Source organism: Taeniopygia guttata, chromosome 26 (genome assembly GCF_048771995.1).
Source record: "Taeniopygia guttata chromosome 26, bTaeGut7.mat, whole genome shotgun sequence".
Classification (NCBI taxonomy): Eukaryota; Metazoa; Chordata; class Aves; order Passeriformes; family Estrildidae; genus Taeniopygia; species Taeniopygia guttata.
Window position 1 is genome coordinate 1,679,615 of NC_133051.1, and position 24,569 is coordinate 1,704,183.

At 63.7% G+C, this 24,569-nt stretch overlaps 2 protein-coding genes across 4 annotated transcripts; one reads left to right on the forward strand and one right to left on the reverse strand.

The window, feature by feature from the left end:
- The first annotated feature begins 1,791 nt into the window (after positions 1-1,791).
- On the forward strand, positions 1,792-8,435 carry SPDEF (SAM pointed domain containing ETS transcription factor). The gene is made up of 6 exons (XM_030292168.4): positions 1,792-1,873; positions 6,012-6,464; positions 7,173-7,370; positions 7,460-7,507; positions 7,889-8,029; positions 8,129-8,435. The coding sequence occupies exons 2-6, from the start codon at positions 6,032-6,034 to the stop codon at positions 8,305-8,307; spliced, it is 999 nt and encodes a 332-aa protein (XP_030148028.4). The 5' UTR covers positions 1,792-1,873; positions 6,012-6,031; the 3' UTR covers positions 8,308-8,435.
- A 1,506-nt stretch (positions 8,436-9,941) lies between these two features.
- On the reverse strand, positions 9,942-24,030 carry PACSIN1 (protein kinase C and casein kinase substrate in neurons 1). Of its 3 annotated transcripts, none has more exons than XM_030292165.4 (10): positions 23,899-24,030; positions 14,291-14,423; positions 13,818-13,974; positions 13,473-13,708; positions 13,174-13,329; positions 12,672-12,847; positions 12,407-12,527; positions 12,207-12,331; positions 11,899-12,092; positions 9,942-11,563 (listed from the first exon to the last, which is right to left on the reverse strand). In XM_030292165.4, the coding sequence occupies exons 2-10, from the start codon at positions 14,351-14,353 to the stop codon at positions 11,454-11,456; spliced, it is 1,338 nt and encodes a 445-aa protein (XP_030148025.3). In that variant the 5' UTR covers positions 14,354-14,423; positions 23,899-24,030; the 3' UTR covers positions 9,942-11,453. The 3 variants fall into 3 exon arrangements, with proteins under 3 accessions (XP_030148025.3, XP_030148026.3, XP_030148027.3); XM_030292166.4 differs by lacking the exon at positions 23,899-24,030 and adding an exon at positions 19,970-20,110; XM_030292167.4 differs by lacking the exon at positions 23,899-24,030 and adding an exon at positions 19,923-20,062.
- Between the last annotated feature and the right edge of the window lie 539 nt (positions 24,031-24,569).

Sequence of the window (24,569 nt, forward strand, 5' to 3'; positions counted from 1 at the left end):
TTGGGGGCTGTGGGGCCTTTTCCAATGCAGTGGATGCTCTGAGTGGGCTGCAGAGCTCTGCTGTGGCTGCCAGGAGCTCTGGGAGGGCACTGGGGGCCTGGACCTCCTCCTGGCTGTGCCACATCCCATCAAACATGCCCAACCCCTGGGTAAGCCCAGGCAGGGACTGGTGACTTCCCAACACAGCTGCTTGTCCCGGGGTCCCCCCACAGCCACTTCCACGTGTCCCAGTTGTGTTTACCAAAACAGGGAAAAACAGAACTCCCCTGGGACACGGGAGCCCTGATCCGGGGGGAGCTTTCCCCACGATAAGATAACATTGAGGCCTTTCAAAGGGAGGCAGAAACTCCTGGTGCTGCCGATAGGAGCGAAGCCCTTTCCCGGGGTCTCCTTTCTCCAGGGTTTTCATTTCCTCAGGGCAAACATTTCCGATGGATGGCTTATCGATGGATGGCTTATCGATGGATGGCTTATCGATGGATGGCTTATCAGCTGTGCCTGCCCCGGGCCAGGGCAGGAGGGATGCCAGCTCTGTCCCCCTGTGTGTGCTGGGGACAGCCACGTGCCTGCCAGGCCGTGGTGACGTGGGGCCAGCCTGTGGCTGTTTGTGGCGGGGTTTGGTCTGACGTGGGTTTTTAGGGCACGGGGGAGTTTGGTTTTGGCAGTGCTACGTGCGCAGGAGAGCTGCCTGAACTGCCCTGCCTGCTTGATGTGCTTAAAAAAAAAGACAATAAATTCCAGCTCGGTGTCTGTCTCGCTCAGAACTGCTTTTTCCTGCTCATACTGGTGGAGACAACCTGGGCCTGGAGCTCAGCACGTTCTGGCTGTGCCCCCATGCCCCATGCTGCGGTCACAGACCCCCGGGCAGGGGACAGAGGGGACAGAGCTGTGGCCCTGAGCTGGCAGGGTGTGGGTGCTGCCAGGGGCTCCTTTCAGCCCCAGTGTCTCTGCTCCCTCACGGGCTCCATCCCTGGCTGCAGCACTTGGGCAGGGGGTGGTTCTGGGGCTCGGCTCGGGGATGCTCCCGGCCCCAGCGTGGCCCAGGAGTGATGTGGTGCCGTGGAGCTCACACATCCACATCTCCCTGTGCTGCAGCTCGGACTGTGTCTGTCCCTGTCCCTGTCCCTGTCCCTGTCCCTGTCCCTGTCACCCCCATCTGAGGGTGGGAAGGGGTTAACAGTGCCAGGCTTTGCCCCACTCCCCTCCCAAGACCCGTTCTGGTCCGAGCCCGCCCTGGTCTCACCCGCCAAGGGTTAACCCGGCCCGGGCTGTTCAAACACCTCGGCTGAGGTAAGCGCCGCTTGTTTGTTCAGGTAAATAAGGAAGGAATCGGATATAATGGGCAAAGGAGGCTCTGGCTGAGCCCTGACACTCGCTGCCGGTTTCGTTCCCCCCGCTGGTCCCGGAGCCCCGAGGGGTGCCCGGTTCTCCCCGCCGGTGCCCACCGGGACCGATGCCCGGGGGCCGGCGCTGAGCCGGGCTCGGAGCTGCCTCCGGGGCCGGGACAGCACACCTGGGACCGGGACACCTCACCCGGGACAGGGATAACCGCACCTGGCCCGGGATAACCGCACCTGGCCCGGGACACCGCACCCGGGGCTGGGACACCGCACCTGGGGCTGGGACAGCTCACCTGGACCGGGACACCGCACCCGGGACCGGGACAGCTCACCTGGGACAGGGACACCGCACCTGGGCTGGGACAGCTCACCTGGGCCGGGGACACCGCACCTGGGACCGGGACACCGCACCTGGACCGGGACACCGCACCCGGGGCCATGTCCCCCGCAGCCACCGCGCCCAGCGCCGCGGGGACGGCTCTTCCCACCCTGCGCTGGCATCCATGCGGCTTCTGAGCCCGCACACCCTCCAGGTAAGGCTCCCGCCACCCGCCGTGCTCCCCCAGCACCCACCCAGCCCACCTTCCCTCCCTGCAGGGCTCTTGGCACCAGGCTGGGGTGGGCACGGTGCTGTCCCGTGTCGGAATGCCACCCTGGCACCCCAAAATCAAACGGGATTTGCCGTTCTTGTGTCTTCACAACCTCCTCCTGCTCAAGCAAGGAGGGTGGGATGGGGACAGGGCTTCTGGGGCCAGCTCCTTCTGAGCCCACCTGGTGACAGCTGGGACACGCAGGGTGCCACCAGCCCCTGTGCCAGGCAGGGGACACCGAGCTTTGGGGCACCGTGTGACAAACCAGCAGCTGGGACCCTTATGGGGTGTTCTGGGGGGCTGTTGAGGAGTTTCCAGCTCCGGGGTGTCTCTGTGAAGCTGAACCCCTTTTCCAGACCTGCCCTGGCCCGGGTGCTTTCCTGCTGGGGTGGGGTTTTTTTGTCAGCCCTGAAGCCACTTTGGCTGCGGGTTTGGTTCTCGTGGTTCTGCTCGGTTAGTGAAACACAAACACGGTGAGGGTGCCAAATCCCCACAATAGCGGTGTTCTCTGGGGCTGGGAGCACGGGGGGGAAGGTGCTGCTATAAATAGGGGCTCCCTGGCCCCAAATGGGGAACACCAAGCTCTGCTGCTCCCCGGGGGCACAGCGAGCACCAGGCTGTGCTCGGGTCACTGGCGGGTGGTGCCTGTCCCTTGGCACTGCTCTGCCTCCCTGTGCTGCTGGAGAGGGCAGCCTGACCCAGGGCGTGGGGACCCTGGGGACACCCGCTCCCCGTGCCAGCAGCCATGCAGCTAATGGCAGGAGGAGCCAGGGCACCTCGGGGGTGTTGGAGGAGGCTGGTGGGGAGCCAAGGGGCTGCGTCCCCCCAGGGGTACATCAGAGCGAGCCTGGGGCTTGCCCTGGCCCCAGCCTGTCACCATGCAGGGACAGAACCAGCCCCCCGCTCTGTCACCTCCGCAGCCCCCCGCTCTGTCACCTCCCCAGTCCCTGCCCTGGCTCTGGGCAGGTTTTGGCCAATCCTCCTTCCTCCACCCAGAGATAAGAAGGGTGCGTGGCACAGGGTTTGGCAGCAGGACGTGGCACAGCACAGCTGTCACTCTGGGCCTTGCAGGGTGCATGGGACATGCTGGCAGGACCTGTCAGCAGCTTCTGAGCACCCACCTGAGCTCCTGCTGCAGCCATGGCTTTGCAGGGACCCCAAATCTCTTTTCCTGCTTAATCCAGGCTGCTCTGGGACAGCTCTGGGTCCTGCACATCCCCAGTTCCTGCTGGGCCAGCACAGCACCCACATCCCTGTGCCCAGCCTGGGGCTGAGGTGACCCTGGAGCCTGGCCCTGCTCCCTCACTCACTGCCTGGGAAGGTTTCGGAAGCGCCCGGGGGTTTGGGACTCATCCCGGGTACTGTGGGCAGCGCCCCTCCCGCAGCGGGACCAACCCCCCCTGGTCCCGGCACAACCTGTTCCACCGCTGATTGGATTTTAATTAACGGACCCATTGTTCGAGGCTGGGGGGTGGGTGAATTTCTTTTTTCTTTTTTTTTTTCTCTCACTCTCAAGGGCCCATCCAGCGTTCCACCCACCCTGAGCCATGGTGGGTTGCACTTGGTGGCACGGGGGTCCTTGGCCCCATGGTTGTCCCCCTGGCTGTGGGGTCTGTGTGGGGCTGGGTCCCTGCAGGTCTGTGGAGCTGAGCCAGCAGCACCCACAGCCCCGGGTTGGGCTGGCTCTGTGCCCTGGGAAGTCCAGGAGCCCCATTCCTGTCCCAGCGCCCCATCCCAGCCCCATGGAGCTGCCAAGGCTGATGCAATGAGCGGCTCAGCCTCGCTCAGCTCAGCTCAGACGGGAAAGGTTCTGGGTGCCCTGTGCACCTGGGGCTGCTCCTCCAGCTCTCCTTTTCCAGGGAAATGCAAAAAGGGGTAGGGGAAGAGGGGGGAAAGGCCACCTGAAGGGGCTTCTCAGCACAAACAGGTCCCACCCAGTGCCAGAGCGGGAGAAAGTCCAACAGCCTCCCCCACCCTGAGAGTACAGCCCTCGCTGAGGCACAGCTCAGGCTTTTGGGGACACTTCCCGAGGGATTGGGTCCCTCTGGTCCCTGCTGGGAGGAGAGGAACAGGATGAGGGTGAAGATGGAGCTGGGGCCGTCCATCCCGTGGCGTTCCATAGCGCTGCTCCCCATGGGTGAGGATGAACCGTGACCTCAGAACATCCCAGAGGTGCTGGGAATGAAGGACCCATCCCCTCCCCAGACACCCCCACGGCCAGCAGGAGCTGCACAAGCTGTTACCACTTCTCCTTTGTGCTGGGAGCAGCGTGAGGCTGGATTTAGGGCTGATCTCCTAAAGCTCTTCTTTTAATCCCGAGCAAATCAAGGAGAGGTTTGGAAGCAGGCACCATCTCTCAGGGAAACCGTTTGGAAACCAGAGGAGGGTTTGGGTACCCTCTTCTCCCGCCTCCTCCTTGCTGTGGTGCCACCAAAACCACTCAGGGATGTGGGTTCCAGCTCCTGAACCCACAATCCCTGCCCAGCTCCCCACGGGCTGAGGCTGCCATGGGGGCTGTTTAGGTGTCCCTGGCTCTTCCATGGTTTTTTCTGAGCTCTTCAGGCCATTCCAAAGATGAAGTGATGAGTTTCCACCAAGTGCAGGCAATGCAGAACTTCAAAACCCATATTCTGGGAGCACTGAATCCTCAGGAGCCCCCTTAATTCCCCCCTGAGCATGGGACACGGGGCTGGGTCCTCATTGTCCCTCCTTCAGTGACCACCCCCGTGCCTGGAGAACACTGTGGGATCTTTTCCTCTCATTTCTTTTAAACCTTTCCCCCCCAGCTGGGGTTTGGAGCAGCAGGGCACCCCCTTTCCCTGGGCACTGCCCCCTGCTCCCCTTCAGGGCTGCCTGAGGGGTTTCAAACTTTGCACGCTCCTTTCCCAGTGCCAGCTCCATTGCTAAAGCTCCTTTTTCTGCTTTTAAACCACCAATTTGAATTGGTTCTCCTTGTAAAATGCAATGCTGAAGGCGGAGGAGCTGGGCAGTGCCCTGGCCATGCCCATCAACAGCTTCTCCCTGGCAGAGATTTGCCCTTCCCAAAGTCTCTGGATGGTTTTTGGGGAGGATTCTCCATGGATGGAGCCATTCCCTGGTGTTGCCATGGAAATTCAGCAGGTTCATCCTCTTCTCCATGGCCTCCAGGACTCTGTGCATGCAGAGACAGATGGGGACAGGCTGATTTGGGGTAGTTTTCCTTGCAGGAGAGTGAAAGTAATTGCAATTATCCTGTCTTACAAGGAGAGTTCTCATCTGGGGGTTGGCAACAGCGCCCAAGGGCCGTGTGCTGGGCTTGGTCCCTCCTGGGAGGTTTGGGGGCTGTTGTGCCTCAGGTGGAAGCAGCAGAGGATGTTTTCCATGCTCAGAAAAGTGTCCCTGCAGCTCAAGCACCCGTTGTCACCCCAGGGCTGTCCCGTACAGGTGCTGGGGATCCCCCCAATGTCCCCCACTGCCTCCCATCGAGGCCTCAGCTCCACCTGGGACTGAGCTGCTGCCAGACCCCAAACACCCCGACCCCAAACACCCAGACCCTAAACATCCAGACCCCAAACACCCAGACCCCAAACACCCAGACCCAGGGCTCAGACCCCAAACACCCAGACCCCAAACACCCAGATCCCAAACCACCCAGACCCCAAACCACCCAGACCCCAAACAACCAGACCCCAAACACCCACACCCCAACTACCCAGACCCTAAACACTCAGATCCCAACCACCCAGACCCCAAACCCCCAGACCCCAACCACCCAGACTCCAAACACCCAGACCCCAAACACCAGACCCCAAACCCCCAGACCCCAAACCCCCAGACCCAGGGCTCAGACCCCAAACACACAGACCCCAAACTCCCAGACCCAGGGCTCAGACCCCGCTCATCTCCTGAGCTCCTTCTCCCTGCTCACTGCTGCTGCTGTTGGTCCTCCCAAAGTGGGGACAGCCCCCCCAGCCACGGCTGACCCCACAGCTCACGGGGCACAGTGGGGCTCTTTGGAGGGTTTTTCCCCTCTAACAGGCTTAGTTCCTCCCTTTGTGCCTGGCTGCTGGGCTGAGCTCTGCTCCTCTCTCCCCCTGGGCAGGTCTGGAGCTGAGCAGAGGGATGGGCAGTGCCAGCCCCGGGCTGCCCACTCTGCCCCACGGCCGCCTGGCCTGGCCGGACCCCGCGCTGCTGCCACCCCCGCGGGACCCCCAGCCCCGCAGCTGGGGCTGCCCGGAGAGCCCCAGCCCCCCCAGCACCCCCGAGCAGCCCCTGCCAGCCTTCTGCCTGCACTACTTCGACATGCTCTACCCCGAGGACACGGCCTGGGCCACCAAGGGCGCCGGGGAGGTGGCCCAGAGCAGCGGCCAGGGCGGGCGGGAGGAGGCGCGGAAGGAGCCGGAGCAGTGTCCCATCATCGACAGCCAGGGCCTGGGGCTGGGGCCCGACGGGGAGCTGCAGGACAGCCTGCACCTGGAGGAGGTGCAGAGCATGGTGCTGGGCGAGGTGCTGAAGGACATCGAGACAGCCTGCAAGCTGCTCAACATCGCCGCAGGTGGGTGTCCTGGGGCTCTCCCGGGGCTGGTGGGCTGATGGGATGGCGTGGGAGCCAAAGCCACGCTGCATTTGGGGGGCTGCAGCCACCTGTGGGGGTCTGGGGGACAGCAGCTGCTCCACACCGGAGGTGGGAATGGTTCCTGAGGGGCTGGAGCCACATGTGGGGGTCTGGGGCAGTGTGGATGCTCCACACTAGAGGAGGGAAAGGTTCCTGAGGGGCTGCAACCGTGTGTGAAGGTTTGGGGCAGTGTGGATGCTCCACACCAGAGGAGGGAATGGTTCCTGAGGGGCTGCAGCCATGTGTGAGGTCTGGGGGAGAGTCTCCACCAGAGGAGGGAATGGTTCCTGAGGGGCTGGAGCCGTGTGTGAAGGTCTGGGGGAGAGTCTCTATCAGAGGAGGGAATGGTTCCTGAGGGGCTGGAGCCACATGTGGGGGTCTGGGGGACAGCAGCTGCTTCACACCGGAGGTGGGAATGGTTCCTGAGAGGCTGGAACCACATGTGGGGGTCTGGGGGAGAGTCTCCACTGGAGAAGGGAATGGTTCCTGAGGGGCTGGAGCTGTGTGTGAAGGTCTGGGGGACAGCAGCTGCTCCACATCGGAGGATGGAATGGTTCCTGAGGGGCTGCAGCCACATGTGGGGGTCTGGGGCACTGTGGCTGCCACATGGGAGGAGGGGACAGCCACACTCACCCCCGTCCCCCCCAGACCCCATGGACTGGAGCCCCGGGAATGTGCAGAAGTGGATCCTGTGGACGGAGCACCAGTACCGGCTGCCGCAGATCGGGAAGTCCTTCCAGGAGCTGTCGGGGAAGGACCTGTGTGCCATGTCCGAGGAGCAGTTCTGCCAGCGCTCGCCCGCCTGCGGGGACATCCTGCATGCCCACCTCGACATCTGGAAGTCCGGTGGGTGCCGGGGAGCGGGAGGGAGCTGGGGAGGGTGGGCGATGCTGTGCCCGGGAGATGCCCCCCTGATGCCCCCTCCTCCCTTCCAGCCGCCTGGATGAAGGACAAGGCTGCCCCGGGAGATGGGAGATACTGCGGTGAGTTCTGTGTCCCCGCGTGGGGCAGGTCCGGGGTACCTGAGGGGTACCTGAGGGGTACCTGAGGGGTCCCTCCCGGCTCCTCTGCAGTTCCCGGAGCAGCCGCTGCCGTGGGATGTGTGCGGCTGCACTCGCTCTGCAAAATCCAGCGAAGGGGAAATGGCTCGATCCCCTCACTGCCCCTGTCCCACAGCCCTGCGGGTGCCCTGAGCTGCTCTCCCTGCTCCAAGATAAGGAGGGGAAAGCAAATCTTCAGCCCAGAGCCGGGCTGACCCTCCGGCATCGAGCGGGGCTCCCGCTGGGGACTGGAGCATCTCCCTGGGATGGTGCGGGCAGCGAGCTCCGTCCCTTCCCTCCTCTCAGCGTCCCTTCCCGTGGCAGGAGGTGACACCGGCTGGGCCGACACCGAGGTGGACTCGTCCTGTGCCGGCCAACCCATCCACCTCTGGCAGTTCCTCAAGGAGCTGCTGCTGAAGCCGCACAACTACGGGCGCTTCATCCGCTGGCTCAACAAGGACAAAGGTGGGTGCGGATGCTCCAGAGGCCCCGGGGCGGGCGCTGGGGGGGCAGAGGTGGGGCAGGAGATGCTGTAATAACCCTCCGTGCCCGCTCCCCTGCCAGGCATCTTCAAGATCGAGGACTCGGCGCAGGTGGCCCGGCTGTGGGGCATCCGCAAGAACCGCCCGGCCATGAACTACGACAAGCTGAGCCGCTCCATCCGGCAGTACTACAAGAAAGGGATTATCCGCAAGCCCGACATCTCCCAGCGCCTCGTCTACCAGTTTGTCCACCCGGTGTGAGCGGCGGCGGGACCGGCTGAGCGCCGGGAGGGACCGGGGGACTTGGCTGCCTCCCTCTGCCCCAGCCACAGAGAGCCTGTGCCAGCAGCAAGGACCTCGGCTGCGGTGCGAGGCTTCCCCTGCCAGGACCTGTCGGACACAGGGAGCTCCTCACCTCCAGCAGGCCCTGGGGCAGGGCAAGGACCGTGCAGAGCCCTGGTTCCTCACGGGAAGGGTGGGCACGGTGGTTGGGCTTGGCCCAAATCCTCTCCTCCCTCCCGGGTTCTGGCTGTAGGTGGCTTCACCCCAGCCATTGTTCAGGGAGGAAAAGTCTGGGCATGAACTGAGACAATGGCACCCACAGGGACAAGGACACCCACAGGGACAGGGACACCCACAGGGACACCCACAGGGACAGGGACACCCACTGCTGCTCCTGTCCCAGTCCCTGTGGGAGCAGCCCAAGGGTGCTGCCTGCCATGGGAGCTGTGCCAACAGGACCTTGGGCACCCCCTTGGCACAGGTGCATCCCCCTTTTGCTTTTCACTCCAGGACTGCTCAGCTGCTCCTTTCACAGGGATTCGGGGCTGCAAACGGGAGTTCTGCAAAGGGAGCAGCTGTAAATGTGGTGTGGGGCTGTGCACAGTGGGGTCCCCCAAGCTGGGTCCCCCCATCCTTGTGCACAGGGCCACAGAGTCCTCCTAAGACCCCCAAGTTCTGTGCCCTGGCACAAAGCTCTTCCCTTGGTTTGGATTTTTACTTGGACTGCCTGATTCCGGAGTTTGGGGAAATGGAGATGGCAGCTTTGCCATTTCCCTCTGGACAATAAATCCAGATGTGATCCGCCGAGCTGGACTGGGGCAGAGAGCTGGGAATTGCTTCACCTGCTCATTGCACCAGAGTCACCTGGCAATGTTCATCTTTTATATTATAGGGTTTTTTATTTGGTTATTTGCTTTTCAGTTTTGGCTGGTGATGAGTTGTGGTTTAGGTTCAAATGCCGAGGGTGGCCCGGGCTTCCAGGGATGTTCTGTGGGAGCTTAAAAGGAAAAACATCTGGGTCTTGGTCTCGTGATTTTTTTTTTCCTTAAAAAACCCGCCGGTGCCAGTTCCTGCCTTTCCTTTCTGTCCTTGCTCTGTGCTGGATGCAGACAGCCCTGCTCCCATCCTGGCAGGAGGGATGGAGGGCAGCGAGGAGCAGGGGAAGGAGGAAAAGTGCCTTGGCCTTTGGAAAAGGGAGCAGAAAAGCAAAAAACAAACAAACAAAAAAAAGCAAAGCATGTCTTGTGATTTGCTGTGAGGACTGTGGGGGTGCTGGTGGTGCCCCAGGTCCTGTGTCCCCCTCACAGGTCCCCTGGCAGGGTGTGGGGGCAGGAGGTGACCTCAAGCTGCTTTCAGAGGCTCAGGAGAGCGCCCCAAAACCTGCATCACCTCGAGCCCCACCGTGGTGTCCCCAAAGCTTCGTGCAGCAGTGGCACAGGAGTCCCCAAAGGCAGTGGCTGCTCCCCTTGTCCCCCAGCAACGCATCCGAGCCCCCATCCTGCTGCACCCCAAAACCTTGGGGTGGGGGTGTCGCTACGTGGGGGCCCACGACCACCTCAGCCGCCCCCCTGAGGGTGGGACAGACGCACAGCAAAGGAGACCCCAGAGCCAAGGACGCTGACAGAGCTCGGTTATTTTCTCTTGCTGCTTTTTGTTGTTGTATCCACGGAAATACAATCACGAGAGATATATATATTATATATATACTTCTTAAATTACACAATCAATGTACAAAAACCGGGGTGCATTGCTGAGACAGGTGGTTGGTTGGGTCTTTTCTGACTTTGTGGGTGTTTTTTTTTCCGGTACCCGGCAGGGGCTGGATGGCTCCCGCCCGCCGTGCCCAGCACACGGTGCTTCCCCTGCATCCATGAGAACACTGGATCCCTGGGGCCAAAAAATTCACGAACCAACGGAGGGGGCAGGATAGGAGCAGGAGGAGCGTGCGGGAAGCATTGGTGCTGCTAAGGGTGATGGTATGGAAAGAAATGAGAGGTGATCTGTAGGGAAGAGCTCGGGATGGCAAACGCAGCAGGAGTGGGGTGGGGTGGCCGTGCTGGGGGCCAGGACAGAGCCCAGGGGAGGAGGGGTAGAGCTCCGTGGCCATTCCCCTGCCTTGATTTCGGCCTGGGCTGCATCTTGAGCCATCCTCCTGCAGCTGCAGCTCCTGCAAGGCTGGAGGATGCTCAACCCCCGTCCCTGCTCTGCTCCTGCCTCCCTGCAGGAAGGGGAGGGTGGGGACCGTCCCCAGCAGTGCCCAAGGCAGTCCTCGCTATCCCAGGCTGGGCATGAAGGTGCTTCCAGCAGCACCCGGCCCTGGTGGCTCCTTCTGTGGACAGATTTTAGGATTTTTCTCCTAAAATCTCCGCTGGATTTTAGGGCCACCTCACCTGGGTCTGGTGTGCGTTGGGTACTGCCCACCCGAAGGGCGATGCTGCTCCCTGCAGCACAGACCTGGCATGGGCTCGGGAGCCTCAGCCCGCTCCATGTGCACCGACAGCCCAGCCGGGAGGAGGAGGAGGAGGAGGAAGCTGAGGAGATGCCAGCAAGCTCCATGGCCGGGCTGGTCCCACCTCACCTGGGCATCTCAAGGATGGCCGTGGGGCTGAAGGGGACATTCAAGAGGATGAACGGGGGAGAACATGGAAACATCAAAAAAATAACCAACGGAGTCAGACTCCAATCCCTCTTGGTTTTCTGGGATGAATTTGGTTGGTCCCAGGAGCTTCGGCGCCGTGCGTTTCGGAACAGTTCCAGCCAATCAGAAGGCGGCTCATGATTTCAGTATCTTTAAAAACCAACCAGTCAGGAGCTCACACTGGTTGGGATTTAAGATCTTGAGGTATCGGCTTTTCGCTCAGAAAAAAAAAAAAAAATTCAACTAACGTAGACGAACGGACAACGTCATCTTTCGCTTCACGTTATCTTAGAAGAAAGCGACTATGCAAAATACTCTTCGGAGACAACTCTTAAAAAAATAAAAGCTTGGTCGGAAAATATGTCTGAATCTCTAAGGGTGAGGAGTGAAGGACCAGACGGCAGAATGGCTGGTTGGCTGGTGGAGAGATGGAGACAACGGAGGGTGGATTTATCTGCTGACGGTGACGAGGAGCACACCACAAGACTTAGATTGCCTCCACGTAGTTGGCGGGGTACAGCCCCAGCTGCCCGTTGTCCAAGCGCCCTTTGCACCACCCCTGCTCGTCTTCCTCACCGAGTTTGGTTAGTTCATCACCTGAAGAGGAAGGTGGAAGGGAAGAGCTCATTGCAGGGGCTGGAGATTCTCCCACCTCCCTTTTCTCCCTGGGATGGAGCTGCTGGGGGTTTGCAGCTCATCCTGGGCACACCAGTTTGTAGGATAGAAAGGCAAGGGGTGACTGATGAGCCCCCATGTGCCCTGTCCCTTCCCACTGCTCCTGTCCCTCCCGCATTTGGGCTCAGCTTCTGCCTTCCCTTCTTTCACTTCAACTCTTTGAAGGGCTGGGCCAACTCAGAAATACCTGAGGGATTTCACACCCACAGCTCCAGCAGAGGAGCCCCATCCTACCTGCCAGTGGCAAGGGACCGTACCTGCTTTGAAGCTGAGCTCATCCTGCTCCTGCCCGTCGTAGTCGTACAGCGCCCGCACCCTCACGCCCTTCCCCGCCGACTCCTCGTCGAAGGGGTTGGCGCCGCCGTTGGCCTCGCTGGCGTTGAAGGAGTTGCTGCCCTCGTCGTCGGACCACTCGGCGCTGTAGGTCTGCCCGCGGTCGTGGCTGCTCACGCTGCCAGGGGGATGAGAGGGAGGGGTGGCTGTCACCGAGGTCACCCGCATCCCCAAATCCTTGCAGAGGCAAAGGCCGTGCCTCTCACCATCTCCCCTTCACGCCGGGCCTCACCTCCCGCGCTCGCCCGCCTGAGCCCCCGCGTCGCCCGCGCTGCCGGCGTTGCTCAGGGCCGCCCCCTCGCCCTTCTTCTGCTTCTCCTTCCTCGTTATCGTGTGTGTCAGGTCCGGGTTCCACTCCTGCAAGCACAGAGCGGCCCTGAGTGCCCGGCTGCCCGCAGAGCTGCCAGCACCCCGCCAGGCGCCCGGCCTCACCTCAAACTGGGGCCAGTTCATGGGCATGCCGGGGCCGCTGGTGCTGCGGAACCACCGCAGGTCCTCCTGCGCGTCCGACATGCGGATGGTCTGCTCCAGCTCCCGGTACACGTTGGCGTAGCTGCGGGCAGAGACGGGGTTGGGGGGCTGCGGGTCAGGGGGGGACAGGGACAGGCTGTGTGTCCTCCTCTAGGATCCCACACAGCCTCCTGCCGCTCTGGTACCTCTTGGTGACCATGGTGTTGGCAGAATTTGCTGCCCCTACCTGCTGCTCTCGGCCAGGTTCAGGTGTCTCTTGATGTCCAGGAGCATTTCCTTGAGGAAGTTGAGCCTCTTCTCCTCGAACTGCTGGCACTGCTCGAAGACCTGCTCCATGCTCTCGATGTACTGCGGGGTGCACTTGTTCAGCTCATCCAGCACCTTCTCGTACTTCTCCTGAGTCTGCAAAAACAGGAGGGACCCCGCTAGTACCTCGAGCACCTCAGAGGCCGTTTCTGGGTGCTGAGAGGTCTGGTTTGGGGGTCACCAGAGCAGGGGAGCCCAAATTAAGTCTGGAGCCTCAGTGGGTGGAATCAGCCCCCATTAGTGGGGTAAATTCCTGCCCAGCTCACACTCCCCTGAGCACTGCCTGCAAGTCCTTATCCTTCTCCAGGAGCACAGGGATGGGAAAATGGGAACTGATGGTGGAGAAAGGGATGTGGTGGCCATCTCCACTGGTTTCCCTTGCCCACTGCCCCATGCATACGGCACAGGGCAGTGCTTCACACCTTTTGCACGTCTTGCTTGCACTTTTCCACTTTGTCCTGGAGCTTCTTCTGCTGCTCAGGAGTGTTGGACTGATCTGCCTTGCTGTTGGCTTCGCGGGTCATGGCCAGCTTCTCCTCCTTGCATGCCAGGTGATAGGCCTTCTTGGCTGTCTCCAGCTGTGGGGAGGACAGGGAAGCGACATCAGGGCAGTGGTCACAAACCCCTGCCAACCCCTCTGCCTGTGGGGACGTGCCATGTGTCCCTCCCAGCCCGGACTTGGCACACAGGGTTGCCTCAGGGCACTCTGTGCTTCTCTCACCTCCTTGAGCTTCTTGGCCCAGGGCTTCTGGGCTTTCCGGAAACCATCCTCAGCTTCCTTGGCCTCCTTGAAGCCCCCCATGATCTGCTTGTGGTAGGCGTCCTTCTGCCAGTTCTTGACCTTCTCGAAGTCGTCGTTCAGGAGGCTGTTCTTCACCTCCTGGTGCAGCTCGCTCACCTTGTCCGCCTCCGTCATGATCGCGGCCCACGCCTTCTCCAGGCTGCCATACTGGGGACCTGGGGGCCGAGGGGACAGCTGGGGGTCACCCCACTGCCCTTACCCCCTCCGTTGGTTGTACACGGGGACCCAGGTGTCCTGGGGAAACCCTGGGGAAAGCCACGGTACCTTTCTCGATGAGCTGCCTCCACCGCTTGGACCAGTCGGTGAGCTGCTGGGCGTAGGACTTCTCGATCTTGGCCCGCTCGTGCACGCAGTTCATGAGGTCGTTGCAGAGCCGGTGCCCGTCATCGATCCGCTTCACCGTGCGCTTGTAGTTGCCCACCTGGGATGGGCACGGGGACAGGCAGGTGTGGGGGCTGTGACCACCCCGCCTGCCTCAGCCCCTGGGGGGGCTACAGGGGGAGCACCAGGCAATTTGGGGGTGCAGGGATGGAGTTTTGGGTCCTCAAACCCAACTCCCTCCAACCTCTCTGTCACTCAGGGACAGCCAAGATGAGCCCTTTGGCTCAGACACAGGGCCAGCACAGCAGGGATGCTCTCAGGCAGAGGAGGGAGGGCAGCCCCCAGCCCAGGGGACACCCCGGGGTGCGGTGACAGTGGTGGGGGGTGTGTGGGAGGACAGGGTGGCCGGGACTCACCTCCCAGAAGCTGTCGGTTGTTTCCTCAGTGGCTGATGCCGACTCGTCGTAGGAACCCGACATGGCTCCCGGCGCTGCCTCGGGCGTCAGAGCAGGCGCTGGGGGTTTGCTGGGTGAACAGCAGCCTCATGCACTGAGGGGACAGGAGAGGGGAGTCACGGGGGGCACAGGGGACCCCCATTCCTCCTGCCAACAGCTCTGTGGGACAAGCATCCATGTACAGGGGACAGTGACTGCTCCAGCTCTGCACCTACTGACTCCTCCAGTGCCCACCACCCACTTGGTGCCATCCAAACAGCCCCGGAGCCAGCGGTGCTGGAGGGAATCGTGGGCAGCAGCACAGTGGGCGCTCACTGGGCACAGCCTGGCTCAGCACTGGCAGCCGCTGGGCGAGGGGCCGTGGCAGGGTCAGGGGATGCACCACCCAAGAAATTCTGGTGCTGATATCCCACCCTAATCCATCCTGATCTGCGGAAAAACGGCATCCCCAGAGCGCCACGAGGTCCCACTGCAGGGCTCAACCCTTTGTTGTTGTGCCAAGAGCTGGGAGGGGGCCGGTGGCCGGGGGTGGCACTGCACAGGGACAGAGCACAGAGCAGGGGCTGTGGTGGCCGTTTCCCAGGTGTCCTCCTCATCATCCCCACCCCGAGCTGGATTTGGACAGCGTTTCCACAAGAAAGCACTGGGCCTATCCTGCATGGCATCTGCCACGGGGATGGGGACAAGGTGGCCATGGACAGCTCCAGTGTCCTCCTGCCCTGTCCCCAAAAGGGCATGGGAGAGGCGTGGCCGTGACCCTCACACACCATCCCTTCCCTGGGGAGGTGGAATGGGCAGAGGGCTGGGGGCTGGGGGCACAGGGTCCGTGGTGAGTGCCCACGCTCTCCAGCTGTGCCCACAGCTGGCCCTGAGGTGCCCCCAGGCCGGGGCAGGGCACGGCCCCAGGAGCACAGGGACCTGAAACAGTTACTGGAGCGCAGCACAGGGCTCGCTGTGCTGGAAGTAACAGGGCCCGTCAGGGATTTAGTGATATAACCAGGGAGGCACCAATCCCCTCCACCCTCCCCAGACGGTTAAAAATAAACGCGTGACTGTCCCTCGCTCAGCCGCCCAGACGCAGACGGAGGGGGCACAGCAGCATCCCCCCGCAGCTGGCAGCACGCAGCGCCCGCGCCTGCCTGGCACCCACGGCAGCGCCACTGCCACCGCCTGGCACCCACAGCACCAACACTGCTACTGCCTGGCACCCACGGCAGCGTCACTGCCACTGCCTGGCACCCACAGCATGGCCACCACGCCTCCTAGCACCCACAGGACCACTGTGCCTGGCACCCACGGCACCGTCACTGCCACTGCCTGGCACCCACGGCACCATCGCTGCCACTGCCTGGCACCCACAGCATGGCCACTGTCCTTGGCACCCACAGGGCCACTGTTCTTGGCACCCATGGCAGCGCCACCGCCACCGCCTGGCACCCATGGCACTGCCACCGCCACTGCCTGGCACCCAGAGCATGGCCACTGTCCTTGGCACCCACAGGACCACTGTGCCTGGCACCCACGGCACCGTCACTGCCACTGCCTGGCACCCACAGCACCAGCACTGCCACTTCCTGGCACCCACAGCACTGCCACTGTCCTTGGCACCCACAGTGCCACCACAGCTCCTGCCTGGCACCACAGCACTGCCACCTCTGTCCCCACCCCAGCACCCGCAGGCTGCCCTGGCGCACCTGCAGTGGTGACAGAGCACCACCTGGTGTGGTGGCACAGCCCCAGGGGACCCCACAGGCGCTGCGTGCATCGTCCCCCCGTGAAAGCCACGGGCACCGTGCAGTGCCCACGTCTTGTGCCCCTGGGTTTTGCTGCAGGGGCTGCGCTGGCACGGCAAGGGCACCCTCAGGGTGACAGCCCCAGCGTGCCAGGGCTGGGATGGGGACCATGGCTGGGTGTACCCCAGGACCCACGGGCACAGTGCCAGCCCCTGCTGCCCCCAGCGAGCCTCTCGTGCCACGGGGCACTGTGAAGGTGGCACCAGCAGCTCTGTCTCCAAGCCACTACCTGGTCTGAGCCGCATCCTGGGGGTTATTTTTGGCTCTGCATCACTTCCCAGCTAACGCTGCCTCCTCATCGCCACTCTCCTGCCACGCACCCCCACGCACGTGTGTGTGCCCCCACTGTGCCAGGCCGCCTGTGCCACACGTGCCAGGCCCCTGCCAGCCCCTGCCAGCCCCTGCCAGCCCCTGCCAGCCCCTGCCAGCCCCCAGCCCTGCCATCACCTCGCATCAGGGCGCCGGCGGTGATGCCAGGCGCCTGCAGAGCTGCGGCGTGGAGAGCTGCCAGCCCCAGCCACGCGCTGCCACTCGGGTGCCCTTGGCCTAGGGGGCTCTGCTGTGGCCCCTCACTCCCAGGGAGAAGCCACAGAGCGTTTGGCATCGAGTGACAGTGGAGTTTGTCCCTGCTCCTGCTCCACGTGCCCTTGGGCTGCTGCTCCTGCAGGAGCGGCCCCGTGTGCGTCTCTCCTGGCAGCACGTTGGTGCTGGGCACGGGCACGGCTCTCCTCAGCCTCCAGGCAGCTCCTGCTGCTGCAGGGGGGTCTCTGCCCTCCCTGGGGGCCGTGGCAGTGGCCCTGTGCAGACAGGAGCTGCTGCAATGCAGAGGCTGGTGCTGCTGACACGGCGGGCACGGCGCGGGCACTGCCTGCACCCCCCTGGCAGAGCCCTGGCTGGCAGAGCCGTGTCCCCAGTGAGGTGGGACAGCCCAGTCCTGCTGTCCCCTGTCCCCGGTGTTTGTTGTCCCAGAGCCAGCATCTCTCCTGCAGCCCAAAAGCAGGGGATGGGGATGTCACACTGCTGCCCCTGGGCACACTGGCTGAGCCTGGTGGGTGGCAGGGGCAGGAGAGGCTGCAGAGCCCCTGGTGCAGGTTCCTCTGCTGCCAGGAGCCCCTGGCTGAGGCAGGGTGGTGGCAGAGACACTGCAAGCAGAGGAGCACAGAGCGAGACGGTGTCCCCATGCCTGTCCCCATGCTGTCCCCAGGCAGGAGGTCCACGCCAGGTATTGCTGGGAGGGCAGTGGGTGAGTGACCCTCGCTGGGAGCACCCAGGGCAGGGGGATCCACACTGGGAGCTGCACTGGGCTGTGGCAATCCAAGCTGGGCCTCGGGCTTTTGGCCACAGGAAAGGTCATTTGCTGTCCCTTAGCACAGAGCTGCTTGAGGGCCCGTTCCAGGGCACAGAGCCAATGCCACCACGATACACCATTTGTGGCAAAGACAGATGGATTCAGCCCAGGAGGTCCAGAGGAGCCTGGCAGCAGATCTCCCACCACGTTCTGGGGCTGCTGTGCTGCACCCACCGAGGGTACCAGCACCCATGGGCTGCTCCCACTGCGGCCACACACGGGAATTGAGGTGGCCACACACAGGAATTGAGGTGGCCACACACAGGGGTCAAGGTGACCACACACAGGGGTTGAGGTGGCCACACACAGGAACTGAGGTGGCCACACACAGGGGTCGAGGTGGCTGTGCATGGGGGATGAAGTGGCCACATATGGGGGGTGAAGTGGCCAAGGCACGGTGGCAGGTCCCAGGGAAAACCCGTGACACTGATGTGCATCACAAGAAGCTTTGCAGCTGCAGGAGCTGTGCCTGGTTTGCTGCTCAGTCTGACCCTCCCAGGCTGAGTGGCTCTGGGATTCCCACCCCAGGGCTGCTCCGTGTGTCCCGTGGGGCTGGGAAATGCTGCTGGGGCTGGTGAGGTCAGTGCTCAGGGAGCCAGGCAGTGTGGAGAGCTTTGGCTGTGTCGTGGCTGAAGCGTGTCACCCTCCAGAGCCCACGGGGGGACCCTGTGAGGAAATGGTTCAGTGGGTGCTGCTGATTCACGCTGGCAGCTCCGCAGCAGCAGAGCCCGGGGCTCGGGGCTGAGCAGCCTCAGCACCCATCCTGCCCCCTCGGCATCAAACCAAGCCCAGGGCCAGGCAGGGGGGGAGCCTGGGCCCTTCTCCATGGGAACAGGCTCTTGTAGGGTCCCTCCTGCATTCCCTGGCAAAACCCCTTTGGCTGCAACATGAGCAGGGCTGGAGCTTCGGGCAAAGAGCCAAACCCAGAATGGTGGGTGATTCTCCATGGGATTGCAGCCAGAGCAGCACCGTGGGGCTGCCCAGGACCCAGCAGTGCATGAGGCAGCTGCAAGGGCAGCAGGACCCCGGAGGGGGCACGGTGGGAAACTTCTGGGAGCCACTTTTCCAAGGAATCCCGGGTGGAATGTGACAGCCTCCTTGTTTCCATCAGGGTCATCTGCATTGATGGGGGATCCGAGGCCTGGGGACCTGCTGGACCTGCGGGGTCAGGGCTTGTGGGGTCCCCCAAAGCAGGGAGGAGGTTCAGTGACCCAGGAGCAGGACCAGAGCCTGGTGTCCTGTGCACAGACCGAGGCCACCGGGGGCCAGGTGCTGCCAGGCTGCAGCAGCCAGGGGAGACACATTTGCTCCAAGCCCTGGCAGAGATCGGCTTCACAGCTCCTGTGGGCTCTGCAGAGAGCTTCCCCTTCCCCCTGCACTCCCAAAAACACCCTGCTCAGGGCACTCATTAATCTTCTAGGGATTTTAGGAGCCTTGTGCAAAAATTTCGGGAAGCTTGGCATTTGCAGATAACGCAAGTGTCTCTCCAGGGGAGGCTGCAGCCCGGCTCAGGGACAGCGGATGTGCCCGGAATGCGGATGGGGAATGAGGATGGGCATCCCTGGAGGGGCAGCAGCAGCAGGATTGCCAACACCGTGCCTGTGCTCAGGCCTGGGGAAGGGAGACGGGGCTCAGCCTCGGCTGGGGGCTCCACTGGCTGCCCAGCCCCGCAGCTCTGCCTCATCCTGCCGCGGTAAACAAGGCTGCTCCGGCACCGAGGGGGATTCCTGCGCTCCCGGGAGCCGGGCTCAGGCAGAAATCCAAAGATCAGGCTTGCAATTAATGCAGAAGCGGCAAACAGGGATGGTGGAGGATACGGCAGTGCCATCCCCCCGCTTCTGCACCGGGGAGGGGGAAGCAGAGCGCCACACGCTGCCACGGGGGTCCTGTCCCCTGTCCCCGGAGCCTCCCGGGGATGGACCCGGAGCCGGGGGCCACAGGAGGCAAATGGGGCTGCTGGGGGCAGGAGAGCAGAGGGACAGTGGAACTGCAGCTCTCTGTGCTGGGGAAGCAGACTTGGTCCAGAAAAGTGGGGAGATTTGGGGGGGGCAGCAAGGGAGAAGCTGGGGTGACACGGCTGAAAAGAGGGGGTTCAGTGATGGGGTCAGAGGTTTATTTGGGCAGGGGGACAGCGATGACAGGGACAGCACAATTCACCCCATTATTTGTAGCTGGGGAAACTGAGGCACAAGCCCGTGAGTGCGGCAGCATTGCAGAAGGGGCGTCCCTCTCCCCAGCACCCCACTGGACACACGGAGGGGGTGAAGGTCATACACCCCCCACCCTCCGGGGCTTGCAGAAGGGATCAGGGGACATCATATCCTGCCGGGGGGGTACAAAGCTATGCCCCACTGCCCGGTCCTTGCACAGCAACCCCCCTGCCGTCCCCCCATCCCCGCAAGGCACCGGGCATCCCGCACCCCATCCCCGCAAGGCACCGGGCATCCCTCACCTCGTCACCGCAGCGGACCCGGTTGTCCCCGCGGGGGCCGCGCTCACCTGCCGGGGGCCGGGGGGGCCCGGGGCCGGGGCCGGGGCTCCGCTCGCTCCGCTCCGCTCGCTCCGCTCCCGCCGGGCAGCGGCGGCGCGCACGGCCGCGGGGACGCGCCTGCCCGAGCCGCCCGTTGCCGTGGCAACCGGGATGGAGCCGCTGCTGCGAAAAATCATCCGGGGGGGGGGGAGAGGGAGAATGGACCCCCCCATCCCCGCGTCCGCCTTCCGCACCGCCGTCAGTCCCCGCAGGACCCACCGGCCCCACAGCCTCACCCAGGGCACCCACCGGGGCCTCCCCACGGCGGGGGCACAGCCCGGTAGGGGTGGGTGCCACGGCCACGCAGTGGTGGGGTCGAGCCCCGGGCTCCGTTAGGACCTAATCGGACTCGTTCCCCCCGGGCCATGAGGCGGGGGGATCTTTGGGGACCCCTCCGGGCTCCTGGTCCTGCCACGCCGGGGGTCGTTGTCCCTCCTGCACGGGACGGGACAGAGCTACCCTGGCCTCTCTGTCACCCCCGCGGTTGCAGGGGGGTTTTGGGGCTGAGCCACAGCTTTTGCAGGAACAAACACCCCAAAACGCCTTCGGAGAGGCAGCCGGTGCCGCCTCCTTGCCAAATGTGCCAGCTGGGAACAGGCTGGCAAGAGAATCAGGAACAGTCTTTTCCCCCCCCGGCAGGGTTGGGGAAGGGGGTGAGGGGGCTCAGCCCCCAAGGCTTCTTGGAGGGGAGCAGGGCAGCTCCCCCTCACTGCCATCTGCCCATCTGCCTCCTCCCAAGCCCCGGGGCTCATACCCGGGCTCGGGGATGGGAGTCCCGGGGGCAGAGGGGGCTGGAAGCCGTCGGGAAGCAGGCAGGATGCGGGTGGGGGTGATGACAGGCTCCCCGACACTGCGCCCGCATCCCCCCGCTCGCGGGGGATGTCAGGGGAATTAAAAGGCAGCAGGAGACGAGAGCGTCCAGGCGAGTAACCGAAGCCGCCGCAGAAGCCGCAGTAATGAGGCTGCGGGGCCGCCGCCGCCGGGATCGGATTGCCCGGAGAATGCGACCCGGTCCCGGGGGGCTCTGCCGGCTCCGAGGCCGGCTCAGCTTTCCCCTACCAAGCGCCTTCGAGTGCCTAATGAAGCTCGGTGGGGCCCTGCAGCAGCTCCGTGCCACCCGAGCCACCCCCAGCAGGGCCAGGCAGAACGGCCCCACGAGGGTTTCACCCCAAAGAGGAGTGGGATGGACGCTGGTTCCTTCAGGAGTGGGGGATCTTGGCCTGCTGGCCTTCAGGAGGTGCTGAATATCTGGTCATGGTCTTTCCAAGCAGTGAGTTGGCACGGGGTCACCAGCGGGATGTCCCAGGTGCCATCTGCCCTGGCAGCATCCCTGCTGCAGAGGGGAAATGTCCTCGGCATCAGCAGGTGACAAACGCTCTCCAGGATGGCGATGGGGGACCTCAGTGACTCGGGGGGTTCCCCAGTGCAAAGAGCCATCGCCACCAGCTTTGTGCTCTGCGCAGGTGGCACCAGCTCAGGTCTCATTCCCTGCAGCTTGGGCTGCTCCATGCAGGGAGCGGGTGGGAGCTCTGCCTCCTCAGCTCCTTCACCAAAAACTCGGTCACGACAAACTCTTCCCCGGCTCTCACCATCCCACCGTTTACTGTTTTCAGTGGTAAGTCACTTCTCCTCCTGTAAATGAGTTTCCTTGTGGGAAGCAGCAGACGGTATTGGCAGGAAATAAGCTCTGATTTATGGGGCCACTTGCTGCTCTGGAATTACAGCTCCGTGAGCACAAACGCAGCACATGAGCCCACACCGTGATCCCGGCGGCTGCTGCAGCCAGAGCAGGCAGGAATGAAGAGATGCCACCAGCAATCAGCCGCCTGCCCATCAGCCAGGCAGGAGCGCTGCCCTCGCACGAACCGGGGGGGTTTGAGCCCAGCCAGCAAGGAAGGGAAATGTGTTCCCTAAATCCAGGATCCCGAGCCCATTCCTGCCCCACAGTGCTTCCTCCCAGGGCAGTGGGGCTCGGGGGGCCGGATGGGGTCAGCGCCCCACGCTCGCCCCATGCCCGGCCTGCATCGCCCCATGCCCGGCCTGCATTGCCCCATGCCCGGCCTGCATCGCCCCATGCCCGGCCTGCATTGCCCCATGCCCGGCCTGCATCGCCCCATGCCCAGCCTGCATCGCCCCATGCCCGGCCTGCACTGCCCCATGCCCGGCCTGCATCGCCCCATGCCCAGCCTGCATCGCCCCATGCCCGGCCTGCATCGCCCCATGCCCGGCCTGCATCCCCGCTGCGGATGTGCCGCCGGTCCCAGGAATACAAGAGCTACTTTGCATCTCTAATTAGCCACGGAGGATAATTGCCGGCTCTGCGGCAGACAGGCAGCCATTGTGGAGGGCCCAGCGCGGGGCAGGTGCTCCCAGAACCCCAAATCCCACCGAAACAATTCCCTTCTTGTCCGCCTGGGACCGGCCGGGGCATCCTCCGAGCCCTGCCGGGGAAGGGGCTGGGGCAGGGATATAAAGGCTCCATTTTTCCAGGGAAGCAGGCTGTGGGCAGCTGCCCGAGGAGCCCACACATTCCACCCACGGACACAGCCCTGCTGGACACGGCCCCTGCCCGCTGCTGGCCCAGAGGCGGCTTCTCCTCCTCCAGCACCATCCACAGGAGCTCGGCAGCTCCAGAGTTTGCCTTCAAGGTGTTGCACAAATGCCACCCAGGCTGGCATCCCCAGGACAAAGTCTGTCCCCGGGCAGAGCCATGCCACGCGTTGTGCTGGTGCAGCCTGGCTCTGTCCCTGTGCCATCCCTGTGCCATCCCTGTGCCATCGCCGTGCCCTGGCAGGGACTGGCACGGTTGGGGACAGGCCATTCCCAGCCAGGGGATCCCACAAAGAGCCCAGCCCAGGCCCTGCTTGGTGGTGACACGCTTTGCTGATGTCCCTTCCTGCGTGTCCCTGCCCTGTGCACGTCACTGTCGGTCCCTGCCTGTGCTGGGCTCTCTTCCCTCAATCCTTTCCCGGTTCAATCCCGGTCCTGCCACAGCCCCTCCGGCCCCGGGAGAGGAGGGAGAGGAGAGAAAGCGGCCAGGGGGGCACAGATCAGTGCAGACTCCGGGGCAGGGCAGCACCTCCAGCACCGAGCCGCTGCTGGCTGAATTCTCGATTTTCTCCGTGCTCCTGCAAAGGGAACACAAAACCCCAGCAGCTGGCAGGACCCTCAGGGTGTCTGAATTCTCGATTTTCTCTGTGCTCCTGCAAAGGGAACACAAAACCCCAGCAGCTGGCAGGACCCTCAGGGTGTCTGAATTCTCGATTTTCTCTGTGCTCCTGCAAAGGGAACACCAAACCCCAGCAGCTGGCAGGACCCTCAGGGTGGCAGTGTCCCCTGGCAGCAGCAGAGGCTGATTTTGCCGTGCTGCGGCCGCGGCCTTTGGCTTAGGGATGGGGTTTGTGCGGGGAAGGGACGCGGGGGCCGAGGGATGCGGGGAGGCTGCCGGGAGAGCTCTAATCCGTTTAGCAAAGCACTTGCTTTGCCATTTCCAAGGCGGGAGGTGCAGGAGCTGTGATCTGCTGCAGCAGCGACAGCGACAGCGACAGTGACAGTGACAGCGCAGCGTGTCCGAACCAGCGGGGACAGCTCCGGCTCCGCGGGTGTCGCAGCATCCTGGGGGTCACCCTGCGGGAGCTTCGCCCCACCTCCGTCCCGAAGGAAGAAAGGAGGGGGTGACACCCAGCAAAGCCCCGGGACGGCACCGGGCAGCTCCAGGAGCGCGGCGCATCCCTCCATCCCTCCCGTTCCCCGCCGGCACGGCCCGGCACGAGTCGGGGATCGCTTAGAACGGCTCGGGCACGGTTCAAACAGCGGCGGGGACAGCGCTGTCACATCGCCCCGGTGCCCAGCATCCCTCTGTGCCCCCCGCGCCCCCCGCCCGCCCCGCCGGCCGTACCTCGGGGCCGCGGGGACAGCGGCGGAGCCTCTCCCGGGAGCGGCGCTGCGCATCGCGGGCGGGTGGCGGCAGATGGGGCGGAGGGAGGGGGGAAAGATCAGTCGGAGATTAGGGCGGCATTTTTAGCCGACCAATCCCCGGCCCGCCGCGGCGGCTCCTCGGCCCAGGGGATGGCGATAAGCCCCGGGGCACCGGGGGTCCCTCCCGTTATCCCCCGGCCCCGCTCCGGTGCTCCGAGTGCCCGCGGGGTTCAGGACGTGTCCGCTCCCGCCGGAGCCCCAAACGGAGCGGGACGGCCCCGGGGACACCGGGGGGACACGGGGGGGACACGGGGGGGACACGGCTCCTGTCACACCCCCCGGGTGGTGGCACAGCTTTGGGTGGCACGGGTGGGGGTGACACGGCCGGGGATGGCACGGCCAGAGTGACACGGATGGGGACGACACAGGTGGGGACGTGGGGGTTACACGGGTGGGGATGGCACGGCCGGGGATGGCACGGCCAGGGGTGACACGGCTTTGGGTGGCACGGGTGGGGGTGACACGGGTGGGGGTGACACAACTTTGGGTGGCACGGGTGGGGGTGACACGGGTGGGGGTGACACAACTTTGGGTGGCACGGGTGGAGGTGACACGGGTGGGGACGTGGGGGATGGCACGGCCGGGGGTGAC